General features: G+C 33.9%; 1 protein-coding gene across 3 annotated transcripts; it reads right to left on the bottom strand.

Annotated features, from left to right (window-relative positions):
- Window positions 1-155: 155 nt before the first annotated feature.
- Window positions 156-21,873, bottom strand: LOC149088801 (maspardin-like). 3 transcript variants are annotated; one of them, XM_089250268.1, is made up of 9 exons: window positions 21,803-21,873; window positions 18,897-18,971; window positions 13,476-13,637; window positions 9,908-9,988; window positions 8,216-8,361; window positions 5,048-5,156; window positions 4,531-4,638; window positions 4,303-4,443; window positions 156-565 (listed from the first exon to the last, which is right to left on the bottom strand). In XM_089250268.1, the coding sequence occupies exons 2-9, from the start codon at window positions 18,957-18,959 to the stop codon at window positions 491-493; spliced, it is 885 nt and encodes a 294-aa protein (XP_089106394.1). In that variant the 5' UTR covers window positions 18,960-18,971; window positions 21,803-21,873; the 3' UTR covers window positions 156-490. The 3 variants fall into 3 exon arrangements, with proteins under 3 accessions (XP_089106394.1, XP_089106395.1, XP_089106396.1); XM_089250269.1 differs by having other exon boundaries at window positions 21,778-21,862; XM_089250270.1 differs by having other exon boundaries at window positions 21,799-21,833.
- Window positions 21,874-21,889: the final 16 nt, after the last annotated feature.

Raw genomic sequence — 21,889 nt, 5'->3', positions numbered from 1 at the left:
TCAGTCACAAAAAAGTAAAATTACCACAGCTCATTTCATAAACTTTGATAAAATATATGTTCTATACAGGTAGCCATAATCTAATGGCGGATAATATAACAATTGCGATAAGGCTAAGAAAGCGGGTATTTATTCAAGTGTAAAAGGTTTGAACATTTCTGAAAATCATTACCTTTATTTGTTTCTGCATTTGATACAACAGTGATACAGTTTTCTAAGCTACATATGATTTTTCCCCCGCCTTTCTGGATGCTAAAGATCTCCAGACTATTTACTCTTGACAGCACTTTTAATTCAAAAAATGCTATAATGATTCTTGAACGCACGCAAATTGCAGAAGGCACATTTAACACACATTTCAGTTGCTCCATGTAACACAAAAGCACAAGCAAAATGAAGTTCTTGTGACATTTCAATCAAGACGATGCAACTTATAGTCATATTTCTTGCTTATTTAATTTCCCCCTGCTATGTGAAGACAGACGTAGAATCATGTTTCAGTTCTAGTGACGTCATCCGGAACACAAGGAGAGTACTTTGTATTTAAAAATGGTCTCAAGTGAACCTGAAAAAAAAAACCATTTTTTTTCTTTTTGAAAATGTTATAAATTCTCATATGACGAGAATAAAAAAAAAATTATGCCTAAGATGATCGAGCACCTTTGCTTGCATATACATACAATTCGCAGGAGTCCTACTTTTTGGTAAAATGTCTTACTTTTTTACCAAATCCTATCTACAAAATTTGTGTAATTAGTTTGAATTGAACAGGTAATCATCGATATATTGCCAAATACAATGCCACAGCAGGCAAAATGTCCAACAAGGTAGCAAAATAGTTACAATAATAATAATTACAATAAATAACTACAACAATAAATACAAATGTTGTAGATTACAATTAATGATTCTGCTTTGGCAGAATCATTAATTACAGTTTTCAAGGTTATTTGGGGTATATGTGGACCATTTGGTTTGTTAATTCTTCATTTGCTTAGTTTGAGGGTTCGACAAGTGGAGCAGTCACTAAAAACTTCTGTGTGGATGAGAAAAATAATTTTGTATTTACTTTTTCATGGTCTTGGACAGAAACTAAGATTCACCATTCATAAATTTTGGTGCATTTGCCTAACAAAGCAGTTGGATACATAGGCCTATTCTAGGTTTGGTGATTCTGATGCTACCCAATGGGCTGAATTAATAAAAAGAAGGAAAACCTTTTACTTGTAAAAAATGAAATAAATCCTTCCTCTCATATTAATAAAAAAAGCAAAACCATTTACTTTTCTTAGTAGAAGCAAATCCTCCTTCAGTTGACCTTTTACTCAAAGCTGAAGTAAATGGTTATTAATAAGAAGCACCTTTTACTTACTTGCAAGAGCAAATCCTTCAGAAATGATAAGGCTGGTCAGTATCAGACTCATCCGTAAAGGAAAGAGTTTTTGTGTGTTTTCATTCCGCTACGGCTGAGTTAGTGAATGTGAAGAAAGTGAAAAATTACAAGTCTTGTCAAAACCCACATACCTCTGATTTTAAAAGTTATTTTGTTTTGAAGAAAAAAATTTGGAATGGCTTACAAATTACTTTATAGATGAAAAAGTTGAATATAGAGGCAGTGCGCTTTCATCATCACAAAAAATGGAAATATGTTTGCGGTATTTCGCTGATTCTGGCTATCAAAATGGAATTGGCAAGGAACTTGTTTTGCAAGCTATAGTATCGCTCACTGTACGTGCTGTCATAGACCATATAATAGAGCAGGCCGATAGCTGGATAAAATTCTTCACTATGAAAGTAAGATGAAATACTAGAGGCAAAGGAATTTATGGCAGAGAAAATATCGCTTTCCAACAGCTATTGGTGTCATTGATTGTGCCCATGTAGCATGTAGGGATACTGAAACCGAAAATCCATGGCGATGAGTACATAAACCGTAAAGGGAAACCAACTCTAAATACTCAAGCAACTTGTGATAGCAGAGAAATTTTTATGAGTGTTGATATTAGTTGGCCTGGATCTGTTCACGACTCCTGAATATAGAGAAATTCTGAGGTCAGAAAAGCCATACATAAAATGCAGGATACGGTTCTAGTGGCTGATGACGGTTATGGACTAGAACAGTGTTTCCCAAAGTGGGCGATGGAAGCTACGGTTATACCATTGGATTCTATGGGCTTGTTTGAGTTTGGGGGCGATGGAACAAAAAAGTTTAGAAAACTATGGACTAGAACCTTGCCTGATGACTCCATTCTCAAATGCAGCCGAAAGTGCAGAAAAGAAATTCAATGCCCTTCTAAAAAAAAAGAAAGTTATCACAGAAAGGTGTTAACAGACAGCAGTAGCAGAGATTTCCTATATCCTGCAATATGTTTGTTGTGCAAAACTGGAAAATATCCAGAAAATTGTGATCGCATGTGTTGTTTTGCACAATATAACCAAATCTTTGGGAGACTGACTTTGAACCGTAAGAAGGGGGCCCTCAAGAAAATGAAGATGCTGGAGGTGTGGATTATGATGTGAAGCCTTCGATGTCAAGGAAAAGTGGTGAGAAAAAAATTAGCTAAGATAATAGACAAATGAATAAAAAATTAGTTTCAATTCAATTTTGTCTATAAAATTTATAAAAATTCATAAGCTCGCAATCAGTTTGAGATTCAGATTAAAGAGCCCCCTGCAGAGAAGGGCAAAACAGCTGATTCCCAGTAGACAACGTGGTTGGCTCCTGTTCACCTTTTACTAATAGATGAGAAGGATTTACTTGTGAGTAAAAGGAGTCATTATTAATACAGATTGAAGGATTTGCTTTTAGCATTTTTTCTTTTACTTCAATGCTCATGCTTCTACTTCGACCCTTTTGCTCATGAACATTTCCTTCTTTTTATTAATTCATTTATGAACAGTGTATGTAGATGTGATTTCTCTATTCTGCATGGGAAGACTGACACAGAATTATATTCTGCTCGGTTGGGGGGGGGGGGGCAGGACAATGCAGAACCTGCCTTGGGGGGAGGGGAAGGAAATGGATGAAAATTTTGTGAATTTTTTTTCGATCAAGTCTATAAGTGCCGGGGGTACCCCCTTCGGAAGAATCTCCGGATTTCTGGATTTCAAAAGTTGGCACGTCTGCACATAGTAATTTTGACAATACACAAACACATGTATAACTCTGTGTATCAACCATTCTTAATGTATCAAAAGACATTTACTAATGTTGCTAAGTAAAAAAAGTGTCATCTGAATTAAACTCTGCTTCTCAAACAAGCAAAAATTTTAACCATTTTTTTTTTTTGGAATAATACAGAACTTTTCGATTTATGAGCATAATTCATTTCATGAATGTGCTCGTAATCCGAAACATCAATGTATCAAATCAAACTTCATTATAGGAAATAACGGAAACTCAAATGACTCATTCCCTTCATTCTAGTCCTAATTCTTTTCGAAGATGTACCGAGAGGTGATTTATTTAAAATTATTGTATTTTTACTTATTTTATATTCAAGACTTGAGTATTTTTAGAATGATATAGAAGAGCAAGGGATTTCAACTTTGGGATTCATGCTTGCATTAACACACAGCAATAGGGGGGGGGGGGGGTATGAACTGGCCCAAAGAAGTCAGTGACATTTGGGAGCAAATGAGAGCCATTAAAGTGTTCAATGGTTTATTAGTACAGATATGCATACAATATATTTTTCAATTTGGTCTTTCATTAAAATACAGTGAAACCTAGATATAACAATATTCTGTGGACCAAGGAAAAATATTCCTGTATAAGGATTATCGTTATATCCAGAGGCAGCAGTTTACCACTATAGAGTATATATATAGACATTTCCGCAAAGAATATGAAAACGATACTCAAGGGACGAATATCGTTGTAGAGGGATTTGTGATTGTATCGAGTATCATTGTAGTCATGTTTGACTGTGGTAAAAGAGCCCAGAAAAATGTTTTAGCCTGGTCCCTTAACTTGTTAAGATGGTCTTACCCACAATAGGAGAAAATGAATCGTCAGTTTTTTTTAGTTGCCATCACATGCAGCTAAACAGACAAGGCAGATACGCCAAGCCTCAAATAAACTGGTGCTTACTTAAGAGCATATGCATATTGGTATGTATAATATTCATACTGCTAGAAATACCTCATTTGTCAAATCAAAATATGTTACAAAAACTCTAAAACTTAAAATGTTTGCTTGTTGAAACGAGTCAAAATTTGTTTGAAATTTCGCAAAACCGAGTAACTCCTAATTCAAAGTTTTACCATAATATAGTTTTATAAGTGAATGGATGACTCTACCAGTATATGCATGTTGACTTCTTCGCTGTAGCTCAGGTAAGGAAAATTGCCACCCTTTTTCATGTGCGCTCTTTTCGCATCAGGATAGAACTTGTACAATTCCTCTCTCGCAGCGCTACTTAAGGCACTCTCATCAAACACCTGTAATGCAAAATAATAATAATAAAAGACACATCAAACATTAATATTTGATTAGTATGGAAGACTTGCATAAAAGGAGGAACTCACGTCAATAATTGTGATCGGGATTTCTCTCAGCCGTTGCGGTTCAACATAGCAATTTATGCAATTCAATGTCAGTCTGGAAGACAGTTCAGACTGTGATAAGCTATCCAGCTAGAGAGAATACAGTACAGCATATGTGCATAAATAGTAAAATGTAAAATATAAAATACAATGGCTCAACTAATATTAGTATAAAACAAATATGGAAATAAAAAGGTGGTCTTGACATAGGAGAACATTAACTTCTTCTTAAGAGTTGCATCATGAAAATCTCATACAACTCCTCTAATTTCTCACGTAAAATAATAGATATCCCATTGATTTTTTTAATGGAATTCTTCTCTTTCAGGATTTGCAAGGTTCATGTGTGGTTTATTAGTGAATGGAGAAACAGTGGGTTATTTTATAATTAGTTTACACACAAAAAAGAAAAAAAAAAGCATTAGTAAGTCATCACAGCATGCAGATCTACATGATGCCAAAAAATATATTTTAATGTCAAGATGGAAAGGCATCCTACCTTTTCTACCATGAAATCTATTGAATCTGCAATTCTAGGAGCAACGTATCCCCTGGAAAAGTTTCCCATTATCATTCTTTTAAGCATCACAGCTGGAAACATCCAAAACCTTTGTTTTCAAAAGATAGAAAATGCCAATAATTTACAAAATACATTTTAGTTTTCGTTTCAAAATTCTACATTTAAAGCAGTGGTTTGAATCTCTTAAGGATCTGCACACAATTGCAACTATTACACCCAGATTGCAATAGATGCCCTGTTGCAATGATAGCTTATGGATACTTTTACCGCTTTCATATCTGCATGAAAGGAAGAAAGAGCACTATATATCCATTGTCTTCAATATTCGAATAACGCTGTTCATTTGTAGTACTTTCATTACACTACACATAGGTATGGTATACTAAGTCGTATTTCAATAAATAACAGAGATATTCACTTTATAAAACAAACGGGCTCTACAGAAAGATACACTAAAACAATCTTTTAAATGGATCCATTCTAAAATTCCTCTCTTGTGACTTGATACCCTGTACCTCCGGCACACAGATACATATTTATGGAAAACATGAATTTCTTTTCTCAAACGTTTTATCAAGTGACAATTACGATTTCTCCAGAGAAATTATGAGGATTTAGTTACGAAAACATCCATCTCGTTGACAGTACCCTTTTCCCATAGAAGATACTTTTTTTGAATGTTTTTGATAGCTTTTCAATGTAATGTCTGATTTGTTCATTTTCGCGAAAAAAATATATATGCAGGGTGATTCAAAATTCAACGTACAAATTTTTAGGGGAGGTAGAAAACACAAAAACATAACAGAATCACATAGGAATGTATGACCAGAATCCCCAACCTGATCAGCTGGAGGATAAACGTAGATGCAGAAATGACAAGCCAATAATGCGTAGAAAAAAACTATTTAGCGATACTTTACGCAAGGACAGTACGTGTACATGCCAAGTTTCACAACAAAAGCTCAAAGTTCTTACCATCCACAGTTATGCACAAAAAATAATTATAACAATAATTTTTTTTCATTTGATTCTGTTTTCTTTTTCCCCCCCTTGTGATTCTGTTTTGTTTTTGTGTTTTCTACCTCCTAAAAGTTTGTACATTGAGTTTTGAATCACCCTGTATATGTTCAAAACACCTATGTTCAAAGCATTAATATTTACAGTAAAACCTCCCAACAGCAGCCACTAATGGGACCATGAAAATGTGGCCACTACTGAGAAGTGGTCATTATTGAGAATGGCCATTTTATTTCTGAAAAATTAAACAAACTAAAATATGTGATCTATGTTACATTTAAAATGATAGTTTGTTCTATAATTGATTGGAATAATTATTTACCGTGAGGCCCTCTTTTGTTAGGAAATTCTTTTACTTTTTGGAAAAATGATGAATGCTTATTATCTATCTGAACTGGTTCTGAAAGTAAGGGCTTGGGCAAAAGTGGATTGAGCATTCAAAATTTAATAAAAGTTTTACTAAATTTAATCGTTTAACATTTCGTTAAACGATTTAAAAGTAATCGTTTAACATTTAATCTATGATGGAAATTGTGACTTTTGTTAAAAGACACCACTGTTCCTTGGAGAAATGTTAATATTTCCATTCAATCTAGTTGGGAGAGGAACAGGAAAGGGAGACTGAATTATTTTTCGCAATTCAGCAATATCATGTTTCAGCTTTTCAATCGATGTGATGGCATCTAGCCACAAGAAACACAACTTGGATTCAAACACAAAAATTGAAGCAAGAGGAAAAGCAAAATTTAAGTGTCACAGAGACATAGAATCTTTCTTTCACAAATGTTATTGGTTGTTGATCTCAATTTCTCAATTTTTTTTATTTTAAATATTAAAAATGTTTCATTTGTGACAAAAGTAAGTGTTCATTCTATTGCTATTCAGGAGAACATTTTATAATGAAGTTTAACTATTAACACATTAAATATGAAATTTCAAATGTATAGCATAGCTGCCAACTTTTAAAAATGAAAATTTTATACTAAAACCCACTCCCTAATAAATACAAAAACAATTTTTCCAAATAAAATAGCGATTGTTCCACACATAAAAGTTAAATCGTAGGAAATAAATTCCCTATGCAAAAAAAAAAAATGAAATTGGAGGCCAAAACTTCAATGGTGATCTAAAAAGTATACATATTGTGTTAAATCTGAAACGATATGAACAAACATTCTGCGTGAATGACCCCAAAATCATAGGAAGATGAAAGAAAAATGCGTCAATTTTTGAAGAACACATGACTTTTTGTGACACTTGCTTGATATTTTTTTGATTTCACATGGGTAATGAGGTCAGTCTTTTCACCATGACCGATGTTTATGTCCTTAACACAACTTGTACAAAAAGAAAACTCTGCCTTTTTCTGGAACGTTTGATGAAAGGAAATTCATCGGGGAATAAGTATCTTTAAAGTTGATAAAATATTTTTTTGCTTATCAGTATTCATGTTTTGTTATTGCACGTACGTAACTTCAACAAAAGAGGAAGTTTCGACCACATGCGTGTCACTGTAATCTTCAATTATTATCCAGGACTATTGGCTACTAAGCTATTTCCCTGCATGATAAGACAAACATCTTTTCTTGTTACCATCAGAGGGTTTATAAAACGTCCTTAAAAATGGAATTTCCCACTATTTCCCCCTCCCCCCATTTACAATGTGTGACGTCATTTCAAAAAGGGGGAAAAAACAGGCAAAAGACGTTTTGCCCCACAAGTAATTCCTTAGGGATTGTTTTCAGAAGCGGGGATTAAATGAAGTAGGGAATATTTACGGATAATTAAGGTTTTTTCTGATTTTCGTAAAAATTCGGGAGGTCGAGAGATGAAGCCAAAACTTGGGAGACTCCCAGAAAATTCAAGAAACTTGGCAGCTATGGTATAGTAATTTGAAACAGCAAACATGAAAAAATTCAAAATAATGATGTGCATGTCTCTGTTTAATACTCTCGTTGGTTTATAATAGTTAGGGTGACTTCTCAAAATTTGTTTTGCAAAACAACAGAAATAAATCACTGCATATATTTTTGTGTGCGCTGTTATAAAATGGAAACCTGTCTCAAACAGAAAATTGTTTCTGTCTTTTAACATTCCAACTATATATTAGAAAACATATGCAATGCTTACATGACAGCAGTATCTGTGAAATTGAAAATAGATGTATCAGTGAAGCTATTGCAGAGCATTAAGGAATGTACTCGAGGACACTGATGAACAGACTCGGCAAACTTTTGTGCGAGGAAACCACCAAGCGATGCCCCGAAAACATGTACCTTTTGGGATAAGACAGAAATATAAAAAATTTCACTTATTTTTCTCAATAATGAAATTTTCACAAACAATAGGCCTATATATAGGTAAACAAAAACAATTCTAATGTGATTTTTTTTGTCTATTCTTTCTGTAATGTTAAGATCAGAAATGAAGATAACTTTTGCCAGCACAGGATTAATACACACATGCGATATTAAAATATTTTGAAAGAGCCAGAAGATATATGAAATTCCATTAAAAAAAGAGAAAACTTTAGCACTCTATGAATGTAGGACTATACAGTCAACTATTAATCCTGATAAAACCTAAAAACATTTTGTCATTCATATGGTGGTGAGTAAAAAATTCATTTTTTAAATATTGTAGAATTGTAAAATTTTCACAAGATATATTTTTTTCACACTGGAGAAGAAAATTTTTTTTCAGCCGCAAGTTCAAAGATTTTTTTCCATCTTTCTTTTATCTGACAAACTATGAATTGCATGTTGATACAGTTGCTGTTAATGTAGTATTAGACTATGCTAACACATGTCGGGGGGGGGGGGGGGGGGGAACCAAGATCTCAGTTCAACTTTATCTGACTGGAATATGAATAGTTTTTAAGCAGAAGGTTGTAGAAAGTGGAATCCTTTGCTATATTCTCAAAACAACAGAAAAAATACTGTTGGATTTTATTGGTTTCCCTTCCCTTTATCTTATTCAAGTTGGGAAAAACGAGATGATAGTGATGACAAGGTTGCAATATCATCCAGTATTACACTTAAAAGGAAGGATAAAACATTTTTACCGTTACAGCTGAAAATTGCCAGCATAAGAAGTGTTTAAAGAAAATGTGTTTGTCAACATGATCATTGTCTGAAAGGTGGTTTATGATTATGACTTTCATCACAAAAAGAGTGGGTTCATTCTTCAGTAAGGAGAAACGTTGTGGGGGGGGGGGGGACAACCTCAAGGATTGATGCTGGAGGATGTTTTTTCTTCTTTTTCTCCCAATTATCAATCCATACTGAAGAATAAACTCTCACTTTTCATGATGTAGGTCATAAGTCATCTTTCTGTAATCAGACAGTATTTCACACTCATAATTTTCATACAAATAGTACAAAGTAAAAGAGTCTGTTCTGGTTGATAAAAAGAAGATATTAACGCTGTATGTACTCCAAAAACGAACAGAAAATACTCAGAACACTTTCCAGGGAAAAATGATAGAAAAATCAACACTGTTGACTTGTCAAATACCTGTGGATAACACTACTGTAAACATGAACAGATGATTAACCAAAAAAAGAAACATAATAAAGACCTTCAAAGAATAACAATTCATCAAATTTCTAACAAGTTCATCAAACTAATTATAACCCAGCGACAGTTAGAGCAGAGATTATCAATATGCTCATATTGACCTACTATTTAAGTTTTTTTTTAATATTGAATTTACAAACCCATCTTCCCATGGTGCAAGAGGGACAGAGAGCACTTTGATGAACAAGCTGTATAAATTTTGAATACCCACTGAAAATTGCAACAAATAAAAAAGCTATTTACTTTTTCAAGGCCTAAGTGATCGAGTAGCCGGAGAAAACCAGTCACCCACTCTTTCATCGTCCAGTACACAGGGTAATGCACCTGATAATTGAAAAGAACATGATTTCAGTAATCAAAGCTAAGATTTAAAAAAAATTAGGTTATGAAATTTTTATATACATATGCAATATAAATAAAGATGTGTTCACAGTGTTTTAAACCATTACATTATTAGTTTCAGCTTAATATGACCTTTTGATTACTGAATGAATTCTGGAATGCTCAGTTCTGTGCAATGAATTGGTGTGGGTGCTTAAACACCTCTCATTCTGAGAAACTCTTCTGACTCTGACTACCACTCGATGAATACATACCACGTAATGAAAAATATCACATTTAACATCCATACAAGTATGACAGATATAATGTAATTTTCATTTCAATATACCGTTTCCATATCAGTTTGGTGACATCTTAACACATTCGTCACTGTAATGGTGAGCCTTTGGTCTACCCCTTGCACGTTAAAACAAAACGCATATTCATTTAAAACTTGTTTATTTTACTTTAACATAATTAATAATTAAATGTCTGTACCCTATAATGATTTAAAACTTATTTGTGTATAAATCTGGCACAAAGTTAAAATTTCTCTAAACTATGATAATTTTCAAAGTAAGGACCTACACACACAATACAGGCTTTGGTGTGCATGTTTTGCACAGATAGCATGTTTCTCATTGAATTTGGTGAGAATTATGTATGACCCCCCTCCGCATTGGCGTAGCTTTAGTTTATGTAGTGGGTACTGTGTCCATGTAATGTTGGTCTTCCATTCGTGACATACCAGAAGACTTATGATGCATGAAATAATTTCTAGAAACTGGTGTACCCTTATGTTCACTAGAATTTAGTAGCAAATGTGTCCAATTCCTTTTTGAAATCAAATCTGAGGTTGCTTTCCACCGACTTTAGTATACAAAACATAGGAGTTAGGAACTGCCATATCCAAATGTCAAAGCACAACTTTCCTTTGCCATTTTAGTGATTTCCACAATGGTGAGAAATAGAAAAGCAGTTGACCAAGTCGATGTAAAAATTTTGCCAAAGCTTTCATTGTGCTGTTAGCACCCTCTTGTAGAAATTTTGTGAAAACAAAATAATATGGACTAGGATGCACTGAAACGTTAATAAATAAATCACTGGACATGCTGCAATAATTGAAAAACAAAGTAAAGAATGAGTTATCTTGTCTCTAGCACTCAGCAAATATTCTTGGAAGATGAGATATCTCATCGGTAGCGATAAATATATTAAGTCAGGACTAACAGGGGTCCCCATTAAGGATTTTTATCTATTCTTAATCTTTCAATTGCAATATTTCATTTTTTTTTTTTCTGTTACCAATTTAATTTGTGTTTTCACCTTGCTTGTCAAGTATCACATTATCATGACTAAAAAGCAGACAGTTTGCTTTCTCTCACTGTGGGCAGGGCTGCTTTTGCGAGTTAAGGGATCAAGCTCAAACATTTTTCAAAGCTACTTTCAACTATTTTAATAACTGACCAAATTGAAAAATATATTGTATGTGCATTAATGAAATCCTTCAATAGTGTAAGGGGGCCCTACTTTAATCTTTTAGCAGACTTGTTAAAACATCCCCGACTACGGAGATAGCACTCATAGCACAAGCCCATGAAAGACTTTTACATCCTCTTGTTGGATGTAAGTGCAAGCAGGGATTTCAAATTGATGAAAACGTCTGCTCTTCTGTACCATTTTGGAAGCACTAATGTCTTCAATGTAAAAAAAATAAAAATATAATAATCTAAAATAAACTGCACTCTTCCTTTGAAAAGGATTGAGGCTCACATGAGGGAGAGCTTGTGGAACGAGTCATTTGAGTTTCCATTATTTCCTGTAGGAAAGTTTGATTCAATGTATGATTGTTTAGGATTAGGAGCACATTCATAGGACAAATTATGCTCGTTAACTGAAGTTCCACTGTATTTTGTACAATGAAAAAACATGAGTTCATACATCAATGACATTTTTTAAGTGTAAAAACACCAAGCACTATAAGTATTAATTCTACAATAAAACCTGTCTTCAACAGAATCACAAGGGACCAAGATTTTTTTCCATTCGACACAGGTTTCCACTTAATAAAGGTTCAATTGATATAATGTGGGCAATTATGTAACGATTTCGTGTGTTATTGAAATAAAATAAAAATAAATTAATTCAAGATAAAGTAAATAATTTAAATATAGTTAAAATAAATAAATAATTAGTCTATAATTACAAAATACTGTATTTAGATTTTGACAACATCTGTATAAAATTTTGACATACACTTTTTTTCCCCTAAAATAACGACATCATTAATTTTTTTGTAAATAATATATTAATCTTATATTCTTTTTAACTTCCTCAGAAATTTTCAATTAGCGTGTCAGTACCTGTTCGTTTCAGGTGAGGTTTATACATTATCGTCAATGTTTATGTAATCCTCAGCATCAGGGCCGTAACTAAGATTTCTGTGAGGGCAAAACATGATTTTGCCACCGCGACCACTAAAATTTGATGATTTTTATGACAGTGTTTTGTAACCACTTAACATTTTCCATCCCTTGAATTTTACCACCAGGGCAGTTGTTCTTTGCCTCTATCTAATTAATTCTGCCCTGCTTTGTCTTCGGATCACGGAATGTACACAGCTTGCATACAATTTTGTAACTCGTGCATATCATTTGGAAATTCACCCCTTACACTGATTTCTCCTATGGAAAATCCTGCTTTTCCAAAAAATTTTGTTAAAATTTCAGAGAGCAACTGCTTTACTACATATGACATATCAAAACCACAGTATCATGTACAGAAATGAACTCAATATTTGCAAGCATAAATTGCATAAAAAATTTCAGTGGACCACTTTAACATTTTGTACGATTCTTTGGTCTACTACTACTAAACCACACATATACCTCATCCATATTCCTCTGCGGAACTTCTAACAAATTGGTACATGTTGGAATGTGTGTATCTGTGTTGCGAACCTAATGTGAAGCTTGTTTTTGTGTAATGCTTGTTATAGTGCTGCCATCTACCACACATTTTTCAAACTATGAGTGATTATTTGGTCTGTTCGTCACCAAACTGTCACCAAACACTCACAGTGTTTGTGTGAAATTTTAAAGGGTACAATTTTCATTTCTTCCACGTTAGACAGTTTTAGTTTAATCCAGATGTTTTAGTGTGTATTTTGGCATTCAAATCGTGGGAGCACAATTTTTTTCGTTGAAGATAGGTTTCCACTCAATATAGGTTCTGTTAAAGACAATTTTTACTGTATAAATAAAATAAATAACTACCAGCAAAAAATAAAAACAACAGAAGTTTCTAAAAAAATTTGTAGCCAATAATATTTTTTTGTTAAAAAAGCATTTTCACATGTGCTAGATTTGGTCACTCAATTTATACTTAACCGTAATAAGGATGGTGTCAGACAATCAAAAGTCTACTGTATGATCATGCTATACACATAGAAAACTATAGCACTAACAAAACAAGAATTTACTAAACTTACCGATATCACACGATATCCCCTTGCAGTAAGTCCCAGTATTTGATAGAAAAATATATCTGCTGTCCCACTTACTGGTGGTAAACAAATCAATGGACAAGTAACTTCACGTGGTCCTGCATCGTAAACTGTCCAAACCTTGCTTTCATCCTCATCCACAATTACCTTATGGAAAGAATGATTAGATAACTAAAAAAAGTGTGTACTCTAATGAGGGAGTACATTAACAATTGTTTGCATTCGGAAATAGAATAAAAAGTGTCTAAATGAATGACAACTAGAATGGAATTATTATAACTAATATTTATGAGGGTCATTCTCACGAAATTGAACAAAAAATATAAAAAAAAATTAATAAAAAAATATAGTCAGCAATGAAGTTTGTGGAAAACTCATGGTGAAAAAAAAAAGTAATTTAAATTTAACTATGTCAAGAGATGAGCGAATCCGACGCGTGGGATTCTGCCTGTTTCAGCACTTAATTTTTAAATTTGATATTAATACTTGACATTCGCAACATGTTCAATCTATTTTGGTACATCATTTTAAACCTGTACAAGCACTGATATTGTGAAATTTTTTTGTCAATTGCACTTTTATTAATTTTTCAATCCTCAACTGGCATGGTGGGGTCATTTTGACCAAACGCATTCCTCAACATGCCACTCTCTTGAGAAAGAAATGCATCCGGTGCATCCTATTATCAACACCTTTCAAGTAGGTTGTTTATACGTTCTTGACAAAAAAATTTATGAGGTTTTATTTTTTCTTTCGTTATTTCAATCGGCAAAATTTCTGTCATTTCTGGGGTCATTTTGACTCCACCTCACCATTTGCGTAAGACATTTTTTGTCTGATGGCTGTAGTGTTGAAATTGAAATGCCGTCTCGGAAGAGCGCCAGTTTTCTCGGTAATGGTTTCAAATTAATGGGGTGAAACATCCGATATCCGAGGTAAGAATGAGGATGGTGTTGTTAGTGAATTGTATCTAAGATCTGTGTGATCAATATTTCATGGTGTTTGGCAAGTACTGTGCTTCCGACTTAGAATAAGACTAAATTTGGTGCTTGTGAAAATATAGTAAATATCATTTTAATTTGTAAATTTTATTTTCTGGGTATATTTTTTAATTATATCTGTTCAGTTTTTAATCCAAAAATTTAATGTGTAATTTAAAAAAATTTCAAAAGTCACGTATTTCTCCATTTCTTTTGAATTTTTGTCCTAATAAAAAGACTATTTTTGAGAAAATAATTAAAGAAATTTGAAAAATTATTTAGTGAATTATAATTGGCAGATGAATGAAGTCTTGTAGAAAAACCCATTGCTTTTATGAAGACTCTTTTTGTTAATTTTTAAAATGCATTAATACTCGCTAGGGTCAAAATGACCCTATGATGATGCCGGTTATGCACAGAATTTTCGCAATGCCAGTTAAGGGTTAGTTCGTGTTTTTTTGCCCCTTTTTTCGTCAATTTTATGGAGACAACCAATTTCTAATTTGTCTCTGTTTTGCATTCTCAAAGCAAAGTCTTTAGATGAAACATTACTGCAGCTCAAGGTGTGAAAAAATCTTGACTGATTGCTTATTAATTAAAATAAATTTTGTTAATAATTAAGAATGCATATTTTCATGTCACTGCCTATTTTTTTCACCTTATCTCTCAAATTTAATGCAGCATTAATGAATAAACTACAAATTAACAATAAGCAAACAAACTACAAGCAAAAAATATGAACACAAAAATTCTGTGTATGTAACACAAAAGGCTGTTGAGCCCAAATTAACTTCATGGATTAGCATTTCTCTTTGTAGAGAAGTGCTTTTTTATTCATGAGGGCTTCCGTCCCCCTTTTGAAGTGAATACCTGGTGTCAATTCAGTATCACATATGGTGTAAGGTTTCTCAATTCACTCTATGTTCAACCAAAGCGTCATTCAGCATCAACTAAATGAAAAACATTCTATCGACAATATTATTTCTTGCCCAATTGGTGCACGCATTTATCACGTGATGTGTTTCAGACTCGCATGATGTTGTTTAATAGTTTACACGTTTTTATTCCATCACAGATTTAGTGAGGTTTGGTAAAAAAAACAGTCCAAACTCAAAATTTTAATACAGAAAGTAAAAAAGTCTAAAGCTTAAAAAATATTTATGTTGGTACAACATCTATTATTATTTTGAATCGGCAATTGAGGCATAGAATTCAAGGTTTTATCAAAAAATCTTTATTTCTCTTTGAAGTTAAATAAAGGAAACATGAAATTTAAATTTTGTGATTTAAATCAATGATTTAAAAAAAATCAAATGATTTAAATCGTGATTTTAATCATTGATTTAAATACCCAGCATACCCTGCTGCAGCAAGATATTTCAAGGAAAAAAAATTGGTTTTCTTTTACTTTCTCTTTTCCCACTTTTAATCAAACATTTCTTTTAGTTACCTAATGCCAGGAGAAAGACATTTTTACATATTTTTGCAACACTGATCAAAAACTAAGCATGTTGGAAACACATGCTTGTCAAAAATAGATGTTTCTGAACTGAAACATGTGGTAAAGTAAAAATAATATTCAATTATATATATCTATATACAGGGGCGTAGCCAGAAATTTCGTTCGGGGGGGGACCAGACCCCCAAGTCCCCTCCCCTCGCTACGCCCTTGTCTATATACAGTCGAATCCCATTTTAATGAATACCATTATAGCGAAAATCTCGTTTTAACGAACAATTTTCTAATCCCCCCAAATAAGTTTACACAGGAACAATGCTAGGTGACCTGGAATTCCTTTATAACGAAATGATTCCTCTGGTCTCTTGGCGTTCATTACAATGGGATTCGACTGTATATAAAATAACATGTCCTGACTGACATCGCCGAGCCAAAATCACTGAAGCTATAAATATGAAATTCTGTCAATAGTTCTATTTCATGATGTAAAGACTCACTAAGAAGGGATTCTTCGAAATTCGATCCCTAAGTGCGTAATAAGGGCAGTTCAAATGTGACAGAGAAATCAGGCTGGGCCAAAACAGCTGAAGCAGTTCAAATTTCATGAAGCAAATTCATGAAATTTAGAAATTTTGTTTCATGATGTAAAGAGTAACTAAGAAAGAGTTTTTCAAAATTCCACAAGAAATCTAATTCTAAGGAGAAATAATGCTGAGCCAAAACTGCTGAAGGTATATATAATTAGTTATATTCATGAAATTTATTAGATATTTAACTTCATGACATGGAAACTAACTAAGAATGGTTTTTCGAAATTCAAATACTCCCCCCCCCCTCCCCAGTCCCCAAGGGGTTCAGAGGTAACATTCGTGAAATTTGGTCAGTAGTTTTTTTTTCATTTCATGATGTAAAGACTCACTATGAAGGTTTTTCGAAATTCGACCCCTGAGGGGATGATAAGGGGGTTCCCCCCAAAGAAACATTCCGAGGCTGCCGAATAATTTATATAATTCATCATTCCCTTAATAATTCATAAATATTTGATGCAATCTCAGCCTGCATATGCCCTTGTGGGCCGTATATACGCCATCCCCGTTTTCTTTGTATCAAGAGTTCCTACAGCACCTATAACGAAAGCATTCTTTCTGACACAACTATGCAAATGAAGCTGGGTCAGGGCCCACCATGCTGAACTATTCAAAAGTCTGTTTTTAGCCCACAGTGTGGGGCGATTTTGACAGAAAACAGGTTTTTTGTGAATTTAGGCATCGAGTAGAGCGGCAGGTTTAGACGTGGCTTTAGAGATTGCCCTACATACACAGACAAAAAATATCAGCTCTGAGTTTGTCTTTCTCTCGAACTCTCTCACATGCATGCGTATACGAATTCATCGTTATGGTGAAGATCAATGCAATTTTAGAAAAAATAATGGTGAAAATAAGTAAAACACCGCAAGAGACTCAGATCTGATTTTTTTAAACCAATTTCCATAGTATTGTAAGTGTTTTCAGTAGCTCCATAGTTTATTGCAGCTGTCTGTAGATATCTGTACAATCCGCAGCTGGCAAATTTGCTGATCATAAAAATACATATCTTGAAGGAAAAAATATATATTTCTGTTTTAAGATGGAAAGTTATTTTAAAATTTGAAAAATGTGCTGGGGACAGCCAGGAAAAGGACATTTCCTTAAGAAATGAAAATTTGTGCTCAAGCAAATTTGGAAAGTCTATTGAAGAAAAAATTAAAACAGTGGTATCTTTTCAGAAACTTGAATATAAATAGAAAGGGATGAAAAAAAAGTTATCCATCAAACATATTTAATGTAAACTGCTGAGTACACAATTTAGGCCAATTTCATAAGAATCACCCATGTACAGACGTGCAAACTTTTGAAATCCAAAAATCCAACCCCCCCCCCCCTGACACTCATAGACTCTATCAAAAAAAAACTTCATAAAAAAAAATTGAGAAATTTTTTTTTAATCAATTAAGAAAAAGTTACATTCTCCCCCCCCCCCCCAAGGCAGGTTCTGCATTGTCCTTGAGAAGAATATATTTCCATGTCAATCTTTCCATACAGAATAGAGAAATCACATCTACATACTGTTCATAAAGTATAAGTATCTCCTTTCGTGGATGCTATCATATCAGTGATTGATAATCTTGGGTATATGAATTCTTAAAAGCTTTATATTTAGCTGTATATAGCTTAAAGTTTTATATTTTCTTTCTGAAGATGTTTAATCGGAAGAAACGATTTTAAAAAATTCAAATTACAAAGCTGCGGACGAAAAAACGTGTTTACCGCACGGCTGCTAATGGAATACAATAACAATTATAGAGGAATTTCGGCAACCAAGGTCGTGCCCCTGATAAATGATTGCCGATAAACGCTACAAAAACGAAGTCGCATCTTTGCCAGTTGCTTAAGTGCGGTCACAGAGACTTTTTCTACAGCTGCTCGATGGAAATGACTACGGCTGTCCTCTATGGGTGTTTTCCCTTACGACGACGGTAATCATGGACGCCACGACAACGTAAAAGCTTGCGTAAAATCTAATTTCCAGCCAAAATCTGGAAAAACTTTAAAAAAACCGGAGAGTGGGAGGAAGGATGAAAAATCTGGAGTCTCCCGCCTAAATCGGGGGAGTTTGCAGGTCTGCATGTATATCTTTTGAGGAACATAAATTTGTGAACTAAACTTCCAACTGAAGGAAATTGTAAAAATAAGTTTTTGCTTCCTTTAATTCACTGTTTTTCAAACATTGCTTTTAAAATACAGTGGAATCCTGTTTTAACAAATACCGCCACAGTGATTCTGCTTTGGGGACTATGATGAGAGCTTTAATTTCCTTCTGCCTTTCACATAAGAGCCTCTAAACATACCCCTAAACTGGGCTGATATGGATGTTAAAAGGTTAATGTATTCATTACTTGGTTAAGAAATAACCATAAAATAAGCTAACTTTTTTCTGTGGAACGGTACTTCTGAAGCTATTGTATTCAGGAGACTCTGATATAGATGACATCTTTACAGGTTCCTATTGAAATAAGAGATAGAGACAGATAATTAGTGACAAGGCACTTTCTGCTTGTTATCATTACACCAAAATCAATCTCATGCATTATACAATTCCATAATGATCATATAACTATACTGATTTCATGTGACAGCGTCTCCTTTAACATAAGGAATAGGGCATAAAGTCTTGAAAAGCTAGAAAAAACATTATTTAGTACCATTTTCTTGAGATTAAAATCAGTCTTGCGGGGGAGGGGGGGTTTCATAGAGCTATAACTAGCACCTAAATTTTTTTTAATTTGTCAATCCCTGTTCTATATGCATAAAGGTGTGTCTACATGCATGCAGTGCCCTTGAGTGGTTTGCTAAAAATTCCCATTAACTGTTTGTGGCTAATGTTTCAATTTGCAAAAATAGCAGATAAAAATTAATTCAGACATTTCCAGTTTTTTATCGTATATAGAGAAAAGTTCAAAGTATTTTTTAAAATAAATTTGGAAACTTCAGGCATTTTTTTCCCATATCGATTAAAATTTGACAAAATTTCAATTTTGAAGTAAATTGAAAATTATTTTGTGTGGTTCTACCTCTTAACATATCAAAGTAAATCAATTAGCTTGTAGCTTGTTTACAAGCGTTCAAAAATGCATGTTCCATTTATGGAACATTGGCCTTTCAAGAGAGCAGTATTCAAGGGATATCATATGTACAGTGTGCTGCTTCGATTTTCCTGTTCGAACCACAGGGTGTTGTCATCATTCGACAAGTGTATGGGATGAATTTTGGGTAATATGACACAGAATATACTTTCTGAGGTGGATTGTTTATATTGAGTACTTTTTATTCCTGCATTCTTAGAAATGCATGTTTTTGCCAACTGCAGACTAATCAAACCGATATCTGCAATCGTAGATAGTCTTGTTATGTTCAGCTGGGTGCAACCATGTCACAAAAATATGACAAATTAGAAGAAGCTGTAGGATATTTAGAAACTTTTTCCAATTCTGTGAATTAGAGGATGCAGATATATGCCAATTACCTGCTAATGAAACTAGGAACATTAGGGTGAAGAGGATATTGTTGAAAATGTCCATACATGACTATTACAGCATGTTGGATAATTCATTCAGAGTTATGAGAAGCAGATCATATTTGCATTTGGAATTCCGAAGAGAAGTAACAAAAAACTTTCTTATGACGGAGGGGTTAATGATTCATCCAGGTCCATGTGTCAACTGAAAAAAGATGTCGGGTCATCTGATGCCATTATATTGTATCTGCGTTGCAAGGACGGTGTGCGGTTTGCCAAAAAAACATTGTATAAATGTGACAAACAGATCCATCAAAGATGTTTTCCTTCTTCTACCACAGACATTAGAAATTTTTTTTACTTTTCTGCACACACATTTTTGTGTTAAAAAAACTGATATGTATTTGAATTTGTAGGAGAAAATATAAAATTTTGTGTGATAACTATACTCTACAATAAATAATCGTGAAAATATAGGTGATACCAGTTCTTGCTTTCACCTCCCCAAATGCCAATGTTCCATTTATGAAACATTGTGAAAAACAAAGAAAAAATGTTTTTTCTTCAAATTTCAAAGTTGATCTGCACATAGGCATGTAAAGGGAACTCACAAATACCAAATTCCAAAACAATACGTGACTTTGTTCATAGTTCAGCCTTTAAACAGTTAATGTGCGCATGGCTATCCAAAATACTAATCATAAAACAGAATAGAACATTCTGGAACAACGACAACCCAGCCGAACAACAAGGAACCTGAGCGCGCCGACTTATCATCGGGAAAAAGTCACCAACTTGCTGTGTCCCTTATATCGAAGCTGTTCCGCCTCTAAATTTCTTGGAAGAAAAATTTTTGTGGCCACCCTAAGCCTTTTGTACTCCCTCCAAGGGTCGATGCATACACCCCTGCACAACCTGAACATCAAATTTGGGACGCTGACGGTCATTATATCAACCGAGCTTGGATTGCATGTCTTGTATTTTGTATGGCGAAGGCTACGTAATACTGTAGTCATGACTGGGTTGTACATGGGGGGGGGGGGAAGAGAACGAGGAGGAAGGGAAAAAAGAAAGCAAAAGCACAGTGAATGCATTAATTCATTCGCTGTTATTAAGAACACCATTGTCAATGGGAGTAAGTATATGTAGACGTGCCTTTAAGCTAGATACTTGCACACCCCCTTGAAGTAAATGGAAAGTATTCACATCTTTGGATTTGTGTAGGAGTCTTGCATAATCCTATAAATATGTATACCCTCTTGAATCCTTAAATCGCTTATCACTATATGGGGGAGAGCTGTATGTCCCTAGAAAATGCATATGAAGCATGCATGCCCTTTCCCCCCTTCTGTACAAAGTCATGATTCTTGACATTTTGCTCCCCATTTTTAAAAATTCATCACTTCACTCGTTGTTTTTCCCGCTGATTATTTTTTGCGACCCCCCCCCCCCACACACACACACATGGGGGTACACGTACACCAGGTTGGGAACCACTTTAAAAATATATAAATTGTGTACATTGACATTGCCCACCAATAACCCTCGATTTTTTTCTCCCGGCTTTAAATATTCTACTATTTCATATTCAGTGCTCCTTATCATTCATTATATATCAACAAATATTATAAAAAATAAATAAATACAATAAAGTCACACAATCAAAACAAAACTTAAAATCACGTGATTGTGTGTTAGGTCACACAATTTCTCCACAACCCTAAAAGAAATTTATACAATATAAAGTTTGCGGGGAATCAATAGAAACATATAGTAAATACAAATTTGAAATTACTCATTGATTAACATGACATACTAACACGTGAACGAAATCATGATAAATGTTTCAGTTTCAGTTCAGTAAAATTGTTGATGGTGGGTTGGGCAGTTGATGATGATGATGTTGA

The sequence above is a fragment of the Pholcus phalangioides genome, unplaced genomic scaffold, assembly GCF_987345545.1.
Source record: "Pholcus phalangioides strain wild (caught in Gottingen) unplaced genomic scaffold, Ppha-v1.0 ptg000003l_1, whole genome shotgun sequence".
In the NCBI taxonomy this organism is placed as follows: domain Eukaryota; kingdom Metazoa; phylum Arthropoda; class Arachnida; order Araneae; family Pholcidae; genus Pholcus; species Pholcus phalangioides.
This window is presented reverse-complemented; position numbering and strand designations above follow the sequence as displayed.